The 14,939-nt window shown below is 43.2% G+C and overlaps 1 protein-coding gene across 4 annotated transcripts in view; it reads left to right on the top strand.

The window, feature by feature from the left end:
- Positions 1-11,523, top strand: part of UBAP1 (ubiquitin associated protein 1) — a 68,271-nt gene extending 56,748 nt beyond the window's left edge. For 3 of the 4 annotated variants that reach the window (XM_077463142.1, XM_077463141.1, XM_077463143.1), the window contains 3 exons: positions 795-995; positions 7,233-7,334; positions 10,599-11,523. In XM_077463142.1, coding sequence (XP_077319268.1) covers positions 795-995; positions 7,233-7,334; positions 10,599-10,739 — 444 coding nt within the window. In that variant the 3' untranslated portion in view covers positions 10,740-11,523. The remainder of the gene's footprint in view (positions 1-794; positions 996-7,232; positions 7,335-10,598) is intronic. The other variant, XM_077463144.1, reaches the window with a different exon arrangement.
- The last annotated feature ends 3,416 nt before the right edge of the window (positions 11,524-14,939 follow it).

Genomic DNA, 14,939 nt, shown 5'->3' on the forward strand with positions numbered 1-14,939 from the left:
AACCACTTTAAGATGGCCATAAACCTATAGATTATCTGCTTATTTTCTATGGTTAGATGAAAAAAAGTGGGAGATTCCTCCATCCACAGTTTAGCGAACATGGAGAAATCTGTTGCACTTTTTCCATCTAACCATAGAAAAATCTTCAGATAATCTATAGGTGTATGGCCAGCTTTAGACTATTGTGTTCTGATCCATCACATATAATTCAGATTAAACATTGAACTAAAGGCTGTAATGTAACAAAACAGGTAAAAAGCCGGGGGGGGGGGGGAATACTTTTGCAAGGCACTGTATATGATGCAGTCTGTCAGTACATTAACACAGATGTTTTTAATTTTGCAGTGAAATCTTAGGCTGGCCATATTTTTTATTTTTTCAACCAGCCCTCTTTCTTTCCTGAATGAACATCTCGCTCTCCCTGTCGCTCTCCCCATCGCCCCCCCCCCCCTATTTGTGGGGAAAAAAAGGACATCAATTTTGTTTGGGTACAGCATCGCACAACCACGCAATTGTCAGTTAAAGTGACGCAGTGCCGTATCGCAAAAAATGGCCTGGTCATTGAGCAGCCAAATCTTCTGGGGCTGAAGTGGTTAAAAATAAAAATAAATACTTTTCTTTTTTTAAAGAATCCTTTTTTATTCACCCTGACTCATATAATTACTATCATTGCAGGTATTGGCTCCATACTGTTACCAGAATACAATGTCTTTAGCAATAGGGGGCTAAAAATGTTTCCTTTGCTAAAGATTTCCTCCCTTTTTTTTTTTTTTTTCCCCCTCTTTGCTCCACAGACCGCCGTTTATCAGGTAGCAATGTCCAAAGTGCCCAATAACATCACCAATGTGACGCGGCTCAATGTTCCGGGTTATGAGGAGCTCCTGCAGGCACTGTCCGGCAGCGAGAGGCAGTGTGCGGAGACCATTGTCAGTATGGGCTATTCCTATGAACATGTCATAAGAGCCATGCAGAAACAAGGACAGAACGTGGAGCAGGTAAGACCAGTCCTTCCTTTCTTACCCTGGGCACAGGTCATGCTGGCAATGGCATAAGAGGGAGACTTTCCATTGGCCTGCTTGTACACTACACCATATGGCAATTATTTCCTCTTCTTCTTTGCTGAGTGATTTTATTGTTACAGGTATTTATATAATGCTGTCAATTTACACACCACTTTACATATATTTTGTACATTCACTTCAGTCCCTGCCTTCAAGGCGCTTACTATCTAAGGCCCCTAACTCACATTCTTATATACACATTAGGGCCAATTATGCCATCATTTTTGAAGTGTTGGTTAACCAGTAACTTTAGACGATCATTAGTTTGCCCCTTTTATAACTCTGATGTACTCTGTTGTGCTGTATAGACTACATTGAACCATTCACAGCAGTCTTTGCAGCAGAGGAGCTTACACTCTAATGCCACCGCTACAGTTACACACTGCTATTATTCTACATTTTATATAGCTCTGACATATTCCTCTGTAATATATAACACACTAAGCTGATCACATCTGTCTCTTACCCACAGGAGCTTACACTTTAACAGTCACACATTATTATAGCACAATAAAAAGAGAACATGCTCTTGCACAGATAACCTGGGAGACTGGGAACTGGTGCTCTGGCCCAAATGCCTTTTTGGACTGAAGCAATAATCTTCTAATGATGCTAGCTACTCCATAACATCTATTGCATCAATTCTTTATTGGCTGCATGACAGGATACAGAACTAACAAGCGAATTCGTTTTGGCCGAAGCATTATTCACACGTTATTGCATCTTGTATAGTTCTGACATATTGCACAGTAATGTAGAGACAACACCTAGCCATTCACATCAGTCCCTGACCCACAGGAGTTTACGCTTTAATCTCCTTCAACACAGTCACCCAATATTATACATTTATATAGCTCTGACATATACCGCAGTGCTGTACAGAAAACAGAGATTCACATTCATCTGACACACAGAAGCTTGCCCTCCAATGTCCTTTACCACAGTCGCCCAATATCATTATGCATTTATATAGATCTGACATATAACTCAGTGCTGTATAGAGAACACTGAGCCAGTCACATCTGTCTATGCACCACAGAAGTTTACACTGTGATGTCCCACCACAGTCATACACTATTATTATACATTTTTCCCCAGTCGTCTTCTAGGACAGCCCTTGAGAGATGGAGCTCCACCCATTGCCGCAGGAAACACGTTGCCATTTCGTTAAAAAGGTGGTCCTTCAGGCCCATGGTCAGTCATTTTGTGTTTCCTCCAGAGGAACAGGTTGCCAGTTAAGGAAGGACTACATCCCTCAGGGGCTGCCTGAAGGGAGAAGAGACCGTACAGGGGGACTGGGTCCTATCCGTCTGCGCTCCATTAAGGTCCTTGCCATTTGATCTTTTGGCCCAGTTACTGTCCAGCAGACTTGAGCAGACCTTTCGCCCCCTTCCTTCCAGTGCCTGGTGAGGGACAGTGGCAGGGTGATGCAGGTTCCCCCAGGGTGAGACTGTGCAGCGCAGTTTGAGTGGGTGAGGTGGCGTGCAACGTCCATTTCATCTTCTGGCTGTTGGGTCGTGGTGGGGCCAGAGACGCCGTTTGTGCCATTTCCAGCGGAACCCCATCATGACTGTGCACCAAGACTACCGGTTCCGGGTCTCCAGGGCGCAAGGAGGAGGGGAAGGCCAGACTGGGCCTAGAAAACGCCCGACCAGTGTCCAGCTAAACCACACTAGTGGCGGGATCCAGAGCAGAGGGGGGGCCATTGAGGGGAATCCACTGAACACCCCGGCAGGCACCAGCCAAGCACAGGTAGGATGCTGGGCAAGCCCCATACTGTGCTATTTACCATGTGAGGTGGTGGTTGTAGGGCTGGATCAGGGAAGTCCATGGTGGTGGACTCCTCACTATCCCAGGAATCTGCAGCAATGGTCATATGCACCACGGGTGTAAGGGGGTAGCCAACACCCCCACCCGTATTTTCTGTGTTGCAGGCTACAGAAGAAGAAATCCTGAGGAACAAGAGACTATTTGAGAGGGTTATACGAACTTTACTTCTGAGTCGAAAACCAGTCGCCTAAACGCTCTATGGCAGAATCTGGAAAAGGTTTAATGTCTGGTTAGATAGAGGTTTGGAAAGCAAGAACACAATGAGCATCCTAGAGTTCCTTCAATAAGGGATAGATTGGGGTTGTTGCTAAGTACAATTAAAGTACAGGTCGCTGCTTTGAGCGTGTACCTAGAAAAACGCTTACAGGAAGATCTACTAATCGCAAGGTTCTGTAAAGCAGTTGCAAGATGCAGACCAGTCCAGATTCGCAAGACCCCAACCTGGGACCTATTGGTTGTCCTCTGCCTTTCTGGGGGTGCCGTTTGACCCAATCTTGGAGGCCTCTTTAAGACTGCTCGTGCTTAAGACAATACTCCTAGTTGCAATCACTTCAGCCCGTAGGGTGAGTGAAGTGAAAACTCTTTCCATCGGAGAGCGTTTTCTCCAGATCTTGGATGACAGAGTCATCCTAAGGATGGATACTTGGTTCCTGACAAAAGTGGCATCTAAAGTCCCAGGACATTGTCCTACCTACGTTCTGTGAAGATGCCTCAAATGACAAAGAAAAGCAATTTCACTTGCTGGTTGTGAGAAGATGTATTCTAGGGTATTTAGAAGCAACCAAGACATTTAGGAGAGCGGATTGACTTTGTCCTTTTCTCCAGGAAATGTAAGGGTCAAAAAGCATCCAAAGTCACTCTAGATGGATCAAGTTGGCTATTACGGAGGGGTATAGAATACTAAATAAAAAACCTCCCCGGCATCCTGGGCGTTAAAGGCTGGTGCCACCCTCGAGCAGATCTGCAAAGCAGCCACGTGGTCAAGCTTTAACACTTTTTTTATTTTTATTTTTTTTACAAGGCATTGCTGTCTAAACCTACTGGTGAGTACTTGGGGATCCTCTCACGGGCTGTCCTGGATGGCGACTGGGGAAAATCAGTTAGACTTACCGGTAACTCTTATTTCCAGTAGTCTTCCAGGACAGCACAATCTCACCCTTGAATTAAGTTGGCGAATTGATATTACCTGTTCTGATTGTTTTTCAGTTCCATCCTTCGGTTCTTGGTGATGACTGACCGTGGGCCTGAGGGACTGCCTTTTTGAACTGAATGGCAACGTGTTTCCTGTGGCGATAAGAGCTCCATCTCTCAAGGGCTGTCCTGGAAGACTACTGGAAATAGTTAGCAGCAAGTCTAACTCCAGGTATATAGCTCTGACATATTCTCACCACCACAGTCCCAAGCTATTGTGATAAATTTATAGAGCGCTGACATTCTTCACTTCCCTACAGAGTACCCCAAACCATTCACATTATGCTCACAGGAGCTTACACTCTTTTATGTCCCCACCACAGACATTTATTATGTTTTCGTATCAGTCTTGACCGTCCAGACAATATTTAATGTTAACCACTTAAGGACCGCCTCCTGCACATATACGTTGGCAGAATGGCATGGTTGGGCACCAGCACTTACCTGTACGTTGCTCTTTAAGTGCCCAGCCGTGGGTCGGGAGCGTGCCGCCGGCGGCGCGCTCTCGGTCCTGAGCTCCGTAACCGTAGCCACGGGACCAGTGGACCTGATCGCTGCTGGTGTCCCATGATCGGGTCACAGAGCTGAAGAACGAGGAGAGGTCTGTGTAAACAAACCTCTCCCCGTGCTTCCTACTGTGGCTGTCACCGATCATCTGTTCCCTTTTATAGAGAGACGATCAGTGACGTCACATGCCAGGCCACGCCCCCCTACAATAAAAAAAACACATATCATACATAACCCCTACACTGCTCCCTAGTGGTTAACTCCTTCACTGCCAGTGTCATTTACACAGGAATCGGTGCATTTAAATAGCACTGATTGCTGTATAAATGACAATGGTCCCAAAAATGTCCTATGTGTCCGCTATAATGTCGCAGTCACAATAAAAACCGCTGATCGCCGCCATTCCTAGTAAAAAAAAATATTAATAAAAATGCCATAAAACTATCCCCTATTTTGTAAATGCTATAACTTTTGCGCAAACCAATCAATCACTAATTGCGTTTTTTTTTTTTTTTTTTTTTCAAAAATATGTAGAAGAATACGTATTGGCCTAAACTGAGGAAAAGTTTTTTTAATATATTTTTTTGGGGATTTTTATTATAGCAAAAAGTAAAAAATATTGCATTTTTTTTTTTTCAAAATTGTCGCCCTGTTTTTGTTTATAGCGCAAAAAATAACAACCGCAGAGGTGATCAAATACCACCAAAAGAAAGCTCTATTTGTGGGGAAAAAAAGGACGCCAACTTTGTTTGGGAGCCACGTCGCACGACCGCGCAATTGTCAGTTAAAGCGACGCAGTGCCGAATCGCAAAAAGGGGCTTGGTCCTTTGGGCTGCAAATTGGTCCGGGGCTTAAGTGGTTAAGTTCCTTTTGTGGTGAATAGAGTGCGACACTGGTGGAGACATAAGATCGTAATCTTATTTGGGGCAAGGGCAGAATATTTCCGTATTTGCAGAATGTCACATGTAGACATGGCTCTGCACATATGACATTCATATTTAAAGAAGTACTTTATCTTCCCACACACTTTACATAGTTAGTTTGGGCCAAGCTGGTCCAAATTAACTATTTCCCTCACTAATCTGTGAGGCCGCTGGATGTGCACTATAAACCACATGTAGCTGTGGTCACATACAGTATACCGCCCTGTGTTCTGGGTGCGAGCCGAGACCTTCCTGTCTCATATCCGTAACACACCGGCGCACAGAGCAAGCAGTGTATTCTATTGATGAATAAAACGCTTCCTCTGACTGGCTGAGTCAGAGTGAGGGGCTGATGATGTGATAACCTCTGCCAATCAGAGGAAGCCTTGCATTCATTAAGAGAATACATTGCTTGCTCTGAGCACCGATGCGGTAGACTCTTCTGTGCTCTGGGTATGAAAATAAGTCTTGGCTCGCACCCGGAACACAGTGTAGCTCGCAGCTACGTATGGTTTCTACCACGCCACCAGTGTAGGGTTGCCACCTGTCCAGGATTCACCCGGACAGTTCGGGTTTGGAATCATGTGTCCGGGTTTCAAACGGGTTCTTTCACACTGGCGCTCTGATCATCTGTTTTCATCTGCCGTTTTTGGGATGAAAAAAAAAACGCATGTGCATGCACACACTTTATATTTTTTTTAACTACTTGCCTACTGTGCCAACTCTGACACTTCTCTCCTACATTTAAAAAAATTAGACTAGACAACTACTTGGAACACCCAAACATATATAATATAATATTACTATACATATACGTTTTTGCGGAGACACTAGAGAATAAAATGGGGGGGGGGGGGTAGGATATTTTTTTGTCGCATGATATTTGCTTGGTGGTGGTTTTTCAAATTTGAAGTTTTTTTTTTGGGGGGGGGGGGGGGGAGATACGATTTAATCAGTTTTGATGCACAAAAACACAATATGATACCCCAACTGTTTGTTAAAAGATGATATTTCAATATATATCGATATAAGTAAATAGATACCAAACATGTCACGCCCGTGGAATGGTGCAAAACGAATTACTCATGAGGGCTGGTGCTAGAATTATTGCTTTCACTATTCACGGCGATACCTCACGTGTGGCGTTAATATGCTTACGCCTTTGCGGGGGGATGAGAGCACTTTAAAAATATTTTTTTTATTTTTTTTAAACTGTTCCTTTACATTTTTTTTTTAATCACTTTTATTGCTGTCGCAAGGAATGTAAACATCCCTCATGACAGCAATAGGCAGTGACAGGTACCCTTTTTTTTTTTTTCTCTATGAAGAGATCTGTCTCCCCCCCTCCCCGCCGCCTGTAAAAGAGATCCAGTGGCTAATTGGCCACTAGGATTGCTTTTACGAAAAAAGAATCACCGGCTGAAAAGAAAAAATCCCGGGATGTTGTGTGTAGCTGCAGGCATCTTCCTGGTATACCCATTGCAACTCAAAGACGTACATGATATAAAATGCTTTTGTTTGGAAAACTTACTGTATATTGTGGGGTTTTTTTTATTTTATGTTCAGGTCTTTTTTTATTTTTCTTAGGTTGACCTATGAACAAAATGTAAAAAAAAAAAAAGTAATTGTTTGTTTTCTGGGTGATTTTTGAGTGTTTTGCATAATGGCTGTTCCTCAATATTGGTGTTTGTTTTTTTTTTTTTTTTCTTGCCATTTTCAGGTGCTGGAGTACCTGTTCATCCAATCCCAGCTGTGCGAGAAAGGCTTCGACCCTGTGCTGGTGGACGAGGCTCTGGAGATGTACCAGTGTTCAGAAGAAAAGGTATAATGGGTGTATATAGTGTTAGTGTGGTGTGTGTGTTTTTTTTTTTTTTTTTTTTTTTTTATTTATTCCTACTTCATCCAGTTGTCCCCTTCAGAGAGGAGGCTGTATACTCAGAAGGCCTAGATCAGGGGTCTCCAATCTTTATAAACACAGGGGCCAGTTTACTGTCCTTCAGATTTTAAGGGGAGCTGTACTGTGGCCATTGAGAACAGAAAAGGTTGTGACATCAGTGAGAATAAGCTATCTTTGTTATCAGTGGGAGGAATTGTACCTCATCTTTAGTTTTAGTGAAAGGAAAGGCGCCCCATTGTTGTGGTTATTGAGAGGAATTGGCGTCATTGTTAGAGATTGTGCCCCATCGTGATTGTCATTGGGCCCCATTGTTGGCGTCATTGGGAGAGATTGTGCCCCATCATGATTGTCATTGGGCCCCATTGTTGGTGTCTTTGGGAGGTATTATACCCCATTGTTGGTATCTGTGGATGAAAATGGTGTCCCAAGGACCAAGCATAGGGCCACAGTTTGGAGACCACTGGCCTATTGGACTATAATAACCGCCATCCCCTGTGTATTATCAAGATATAATGTACTGCGTGTCCTTCTAAAATTCTAATCCCAAATACCTTCTCTTACAGCACCTTGGTTCTATCATGTGTCCTCCTTCCGCTCTCCTTCCCTAATCTAAGAGTGAAGGGAGGGGCTCAGATACCCCTCTGACATCAGCCAGCGAAGGAAGGTCACGTGAGTGCACATCAGGTCTTTGAGAGAAGGTATTTAGGATTAGAATAAACAAAAAAAAAAAAAAACACAATACTTAATATCTTGTTAAAACAGAGGGGATGGCAGTTATGGTATTTTCAAGCCACAGAGAAGATCAGCAGGAGGGGAGGGGATTGGCTGTCACACACAGGCTGTCACATGACCTAGCTCTCTCTCAGCCTTTGTGCAGGGAAACATAAGCAGTAGGAGCTTCTAGTCGTTTTCTGCTGCTCACATGTTCAAAAAAAAACAGCCTTTGGAATACAGAGTAAAAATAAATAATCTTGCTAAACTGTTTTAAATTACCATACAAATTTATATTTGAAATCAAATATTTATTTTTTTTGGCAATAACATGGTGTGGGCGGACTTCAGTCAACCACAGGCTGTGTCATGCCCCTCCAGCCTGTGTAGCTTATAAATTGATGGAGGCTTCACCTCCCTCTTATTCTATGTAATCTGCCCCCATTGTGTTTAGTTGGTTGGTGGGCATGGAGGAGGAGTGGACTGTCATTCACCACTGTATACGCCCACGTGTGACTCTATAGCAGTGATGGCGAACCTTGGCACCCCAGATGTTTTGTAACTATATTTCCCATGATGATCAACTACACTGCAGAGTGCATGAGCATCATGGGAAATGTAGTTGCAAAACATCTGGGGTGCCAGGGTTCGCCATCACTGAACTATAGCTACATGGGCTTTTCAGATGTGATGGGAAGGAAATGTTCAGCATAGAAACTCGCGGAAAACTGAGCATGTGCAAAGTTGCCAACACTGCTCTGCAAAAGAAAAAAAAGTTGCACTAAGTGGACACTATTATAAACAAAGTTCAACAAAAATGATCTCCAAGTCCCAACAGATCAATGGAAAACAAGTGCTGTGTAAAGTGCTTGTGCAAATGGCATCCAACGATCTTCTCCACCAAGTGACGTCACCAACATATAGTTAGGATGTACTCTTACTCCATGAGATGGACCCTCTATTATGGAAGGTCAAATGCGCTTTGGGATATACCAGCTAAAGGCATCAATGAGGAAGTAGTGCAGGCAGTACACGTCTCTCCAGCCGTTCCTCCCGCAGCAAAATCAAAACCTCATGTCAGCCAAGAAATACCAAAAAGGCAATGAAAATGGGGCTTCCGATTTAGTGTAAAACCTTTTTAGCCGCTTGCCAACCGCCGCCTGTATATATACGTCGGCAGAATGGTACGGCTGGCCCGTACGTTACTTTGAATTTCCCGCCATCGACTCTATGTCCACGGGGATACCCGAGATCGTGTCACGGAGCTGAAGAACGGGGAGGTGCCGATGTAAACACAGCATCTCCCTGTTCTGCATAGTGACAGAACACTGATCGTCTGCTCCCTGTGATCGGGAACAGCGATCAGTGTCGTGTCACTGCTAGCCCATCCCCCAGACAGTTAGAAATACGCCCCCAGGACACACTTAACCCCTCCCCGCCCCCTAGTGGTTAACCCTTTCATGGCCAGTGACATTTTTACAATAATCCATGCAATTTTATAGCAATGATTGCTGTATTAATGGCAAGTGTCCCAAAAATGTGTCAATTGTCCGATGTGTCTGCCATAATGTCGCAGCCATGATAAAAATCGCTGATCGCTGCCATTACTAGTAAAAAAATAAAAATGATTAATAAAAATGCCATAAAACTATCCCCTATTTTGTAGATGCTATAACTTTTGCGCAAACAAAACGCTTTTTTTTTTTTTTTTTTTTAACCAAAAATATGTTGAATATGTATCGGCCAGCTCTATTTGTGGGGGAAAACTGCATCAATTTTGTTTGGGTACAACATCGCACAACCATGCAATTTTCAGTTAAAGCAACGCAGTGCCGAACCGCAAAAAATGCTCTGGTCAGGAAGGGGGTAAATCCTTCCGGGGCTGAAGTGGTTAAAGGTGTTTATTCAAAACAAATGCACTAAGACAAGAAGTCATTGAAGGTGCATCTTGATAATAAAAAAAACTGCAGCAAGAGTTGCCAACAATGCAAGACAGAAGGGGCAAGATCAACCTGTTTTTTTTGCAGAAAATGAATCTCCTAGTGAGCAAGTATGACTATGAACTGCATGTAATACACCATTTATTGATTAGATTTTTTATGATGTGGGTTTGGTGAACTAGTTCTCCAACTTACTACAGCTATATGCAGGAAACATTTTCTCGTATACAAACTCAGTTGATCTGCTCTCCCTGTTATTATTGATGACTCACTCACTAACTCAGTGTTTCTCAACTCCTGTCCTCAAGGCGCCCCAACAGGTCATGTTTTCAGGTTTTCCATTATTTTGCACAGGGTGATTAGATCAGTTTCACTGCCTTAGTAATTACCACAGCCGTTCCATCTGAGGGAAATCCTGAAAACATGACCTGTTGGGGCGCCTTGAGGACTGGAGTTGAGAAACACTGTTCTAACTTATGGTTTTTTGGATCTTCTGGTCCTGCTTGACACCGTTCTTTCTTTTTTTTTTTTTTCCCAGACAATGTTGTTCCTTCAGCTCATGAGCAAATTCAAAGAGATGGGATTCGAACAGAAGGAGATCAAAGAGGTTTTGTTACTACATAACAATGACCAGGACAAAGCTCTGGAAGAGCTCATGACCCGGGCTGGGGCCAGCTGAACCTCCAGGGATTGGCTTCACCATAGGCTATAACATGTTTGGAAGAGGGGGAGGGGGGGGGAGCCTGTTTCAAGCTTTCTGTCCCAATGCACAGAGCAGACCTCTCCCTCCCCACCATGTTTCACGTTCTGCGCTCTTTTCCCTGAAAAGTCAGCTGAAGTATATATTGTAAGAAGTGCCCTTTTAACTTTAAAACTTTCCCCTCTTCTGAGGAATTGAGTTTGCCCTGAACAGTACGCAGGACGGCGGGGAAGTTTGAATTGCTTGTTTCCTTTGCAGTGGAAATGGGAGGCGGAAGCGAGGAAGAACAGTGCGAGTGAAGCTGCTCATTGCTTGTACTGGAATACAGACTGATAAGGCAAACCTCTTTAGTGCAATGATTTATTTTTGTTTTCCTTTACTCCGGATAGTTAGTACTACACTGGTTATTAAACTACTCTCACAAGCGTAGAGTCAGATGCAATGGAACCGGCGCCCCCTGGATCATATTTAGCGCCTACATGTTTGTTTGTTTTTTTGTTTTTTTGGGGGGGGGGTAGTTTAAAGTACAACTCCAGCCAAAGATTGTCAGTCAGGGTGTGAAAGGGGTTCAAACCTCTTGTCAGGTTTTTATAGCTAGGCTTCCTATTGCACTCTGTACAAGGGATGGTTTTGGCTGGCGTTCTATCACTGACGTAAGCTGTGATGGCTAGTTGGATTGTTCAAGTATATCCTAAATTATTTGAATTATAACCTTTTATGTGCATTTGGAAATGAAACGTGCCCAAGAAATGATTGAGATGTTCTTTGGAACGGAGTTTCTTTACGCAAAAAAAAGTGCGTTGGAGGGCTGGTTTGTGATTTGCAGGACAAAAGTGAAAAATCAAATGCAATTCATGTTCATTTTTTTTTTTTTGCCATTCGTTATATAAAATGATAAAGGGTAAAAAGTCAACCTTGGGTTTTTATTTTATTTTTATTTTAAATGCTGGCTCGGCTTCTCTGCGGTGCCCAGTGATTGGTTGCATTGCTCACATGGTCTCTGAAAAATTATCATTGTTTAGGCCAGGGATCCTCAAACTACGGCCCTCCAGCTGTTGCGAAACTACACGTCCCACGAGGCATTGTAAAACTCTGACATTCACAGACATGACTAGGCATGATGGGAATTGTAGTTCCTGAACAATTGGAGGGCCATGGTTTAGTCAGATACAGTCTAACCACCTGTTCCACAAGTCCATTCGGAAGAGGGTAATCGACAAATGCCTTGGCATCCTTTTTAGTTTGCAAAATACCAGGGAAATTTAGAAACCTTTACACTCTGTTATTAAAGAAGATCCTCATGTCTTTGAAGAATACTTAATTTTCTTTTCTTTTTTTTCTTTTCTATTCCCCTGCTATTTTTATTTATTTTTATTTTTTTTTAATCCCATTTTATAATTTTTTTTGTTTATCCCCTCTAAGGTCTCATACACACTGGACATTAAAATAACATTATAGAAACGTCAGTAGCTTTGCAGTGAGTTTTTCAACTTTTTATAACGTTTTTGCAATAGCGTTTTATTAGCGTTTTTCCACGTTAGTGTTTTTTTATTTATTTTTTTACAATGGATCAAAAACGTTAAACAATGGTGAGTGGCGTTTGTGAGCTTTTATCAGCGTTGCAGCGTTTTTACAGCTGTAAACGATTCTCAGAGCCCACTAGTTTTTTATTTTCTTTTTTTTAATGCTGAAAAACATTACTGAGCAAAACTACTGACAACCACCTGTGTGTACATGGACACATAGGATAACATGATGGAGCATTGACTGTCGAAAAAAGTGTCTACTGCCAAAAACAGCTGCAAACACCCAAAAATGTCCAGTGTGCATGAAGCCTAAAGCCGCGTACACACGGGCGGACTGTCTGTCCAACTTAGTCCGTCGAAACACACTTCAGAGGACAGTCCGCTCGTGTGTGGGCTTCAGCTGACTTTTTCAGCGGACAGTCTGGCGGACTAAGTATTTCAGAATTTCCGTAATACTGTCCATCCAACTTTGGTTTCAGCGGACAGTCCGCTCGTGAGTAGGCAAGTTCGACGGACTAAGTATGGCGCATGCTCAGAAAGGATTTACACGGCGAAAGGTTGCATTGCAGTGTATTGGACGTCAAATTTCTAGTCCCGTCGTACGTGCTGTACACGTCATCGCGCAAGCTTTCGACGGACTGTTTGTTCATCGTGTGTGGTCAAGTCCGTTCATTCGAAAGTAGGACGGACTGTCCGTCGGATTGTCTGACGGACTTAGTTGGCCAGACAGTCCGCCCGTGTGTACGCGGCTTTATAATTTTTTTTGCTTTTATCTTTCCTCTCCTCTTTCCTCTCCTCTTTCCTCTCCTCTTTCCTCTCTCCTCTTTCCTCTCTCCTCTTTCCTCTCTCCTCTTTCCTCTCTCCTCTTTCCTCTCTCCTCTCTCCTCTTTCCTCTCTCCTCTTTCCTCTCTCCTCTTTCCTCTCTCCTCTCTCCTCTTTCCTCTCCTCTTTCCTCTTTCCTCTCCTCTTTCCTCTTTCCTCTTTCCTCTCCTCTTTCCTCTTTCCTCTTTCCTCTTTCCTCTTTCCTCTTTCCTCTCTCCTCTCCCCTTTCCTCTCTCCTCTCCCCTTTCCTCTTTCTCCTCTTTCCTCTTTCCTCTCTCCTCTCTCCTCTCTCCCCTTTCCTCTCTCCCCTTTCCTCTCTCCTCTCTCCCCTTTCCTCTCTCCTCTCTCCCCTTTCCTCTCTCCCCTTTCCTCTCTCCTCTCTCCCCTTTCCTCTCTCCTCTCTCCCCTTTCCTCTCTCCTCTCTCCCCTTTCCTCTCTCCTCTCTCCCCTTTCCTCTCTCCTCTCTCCCCTTTCCTCTCTCCTCTCTCCCCTTTCCTCTCCTCTTTGTTTTTTGCTGGGTTATTCACAAAAAAAAAACACTCCCTTTCTGGTTCTTGCTGCCAGCCCTCTGATGACACATCATAAAGGGGGCCAGCTTCTAGAACCAGAGTGAGACAGTTGGCACTGTCCTGATGACATGGTGCATATGCCTTCTGGGATGTGTTATCTAAGTATCCAAGGAGGGTGCAAATCAGGGGTGCGTGTTATACGCAGACAGCGGCTCTCGCGACACACACACACACACTCCCTCCCGTCTCCACCACCTGCATTAGACCGGTGTTCTGCCTATCACAGGAGCTGGTCCAATGCTGATGGCGGAGGCGGGACTGTGTGTGTGACATGAGAGCCGAGTGCCGAGGAGATGGCGGCTCGGTGATTTCTTGATTCAGGCTGCTGGTGAGGCTGCAAATGACGGTAGTTTAAATAAAGGTATTTATCATGCTGCATTGAGGACTTTTTTTTTTTTTTATGCTTCATTGAGGACCATAATCAGGCTTTATTGATTTGTTTCGGCTGCATTGAGGACATTAATCAGGCTGCAGATGGACATTGATGGCCACTGACCCTTACTTTGCCTCAAAGTTGTTTTATTTTAAAAATGTTTTTTTTTCTCTGAAACTTCCGTCTTAAAATTAGGGTGCGTGTTCTACGCGGGCGCATGTTATACGCCAATTAAATACGGTATTTACATTTAAAAAAAATGAATCTAATAATTTAATGGAAAGTGGGCGAAGGTCTGCTTTAACATTGATAATATAAAGAGTAAAGCCATACATGGGTCAAATTCCGAACACATCCTTTTTTTTCTTTTTTCTACTGAAATTTTGTGCGTTTTGTGATCTGATGATGCCAGAATTGATTTTGAAATTCAACCAGCCAAGCCTTCAGTTGCACCTCCTGTTGCTTCAGAAAATAATTTTTCATGGCCGGGAATCTTCTTTTTTTTTTTTTTTTTTTTTTTTCTTTCCAGGTCACAGCTCACGCACCTTTCTTTTTCGATTATATTTCTCGCACGATTTTCCCATCATTGATTAGAAAATTGTTTTTGTTTTTCAAAAAATTTCCAACACGCCCCATCACTCAAATTTGATGGCCACATGAAAAAAAGCGACTGTTGCAGCCCACCAATGGTGCAAAATTTTGTAAGAAAATTCTTTGAGTTCCACCCATATATGGCTTGCTTAAGGCTCTGTTTACATATGTCCGGCCGTGGTTTCAGTTCCATTTTTTTATTTTAATATTTTTATTTTTTTATTTATTTTGTTTTTGTTTTTTAAGTAGTCTGTGGTTTTGTTCACTGGTTCAGGTGCGATTCAAGGGAAAATTTTAC

The sequence above is a fragment of the Lithobates pipiens genome, unplaced genomic scaffold, assembly GCF_037356315.1.
Source record: "Lithobates pipiens isolate NorthernLeopardFrog02 unplaced genomic scaffold, aLitPip1_a1.2 Scaffold_3, whole genome shotgun sequence".
NCBI classification, from domain to species: Eukaryota; Metazoa; Chordata; class Amphibia; order Anura; family Ranidae; genus Lithobates; species Lithobates pipiens.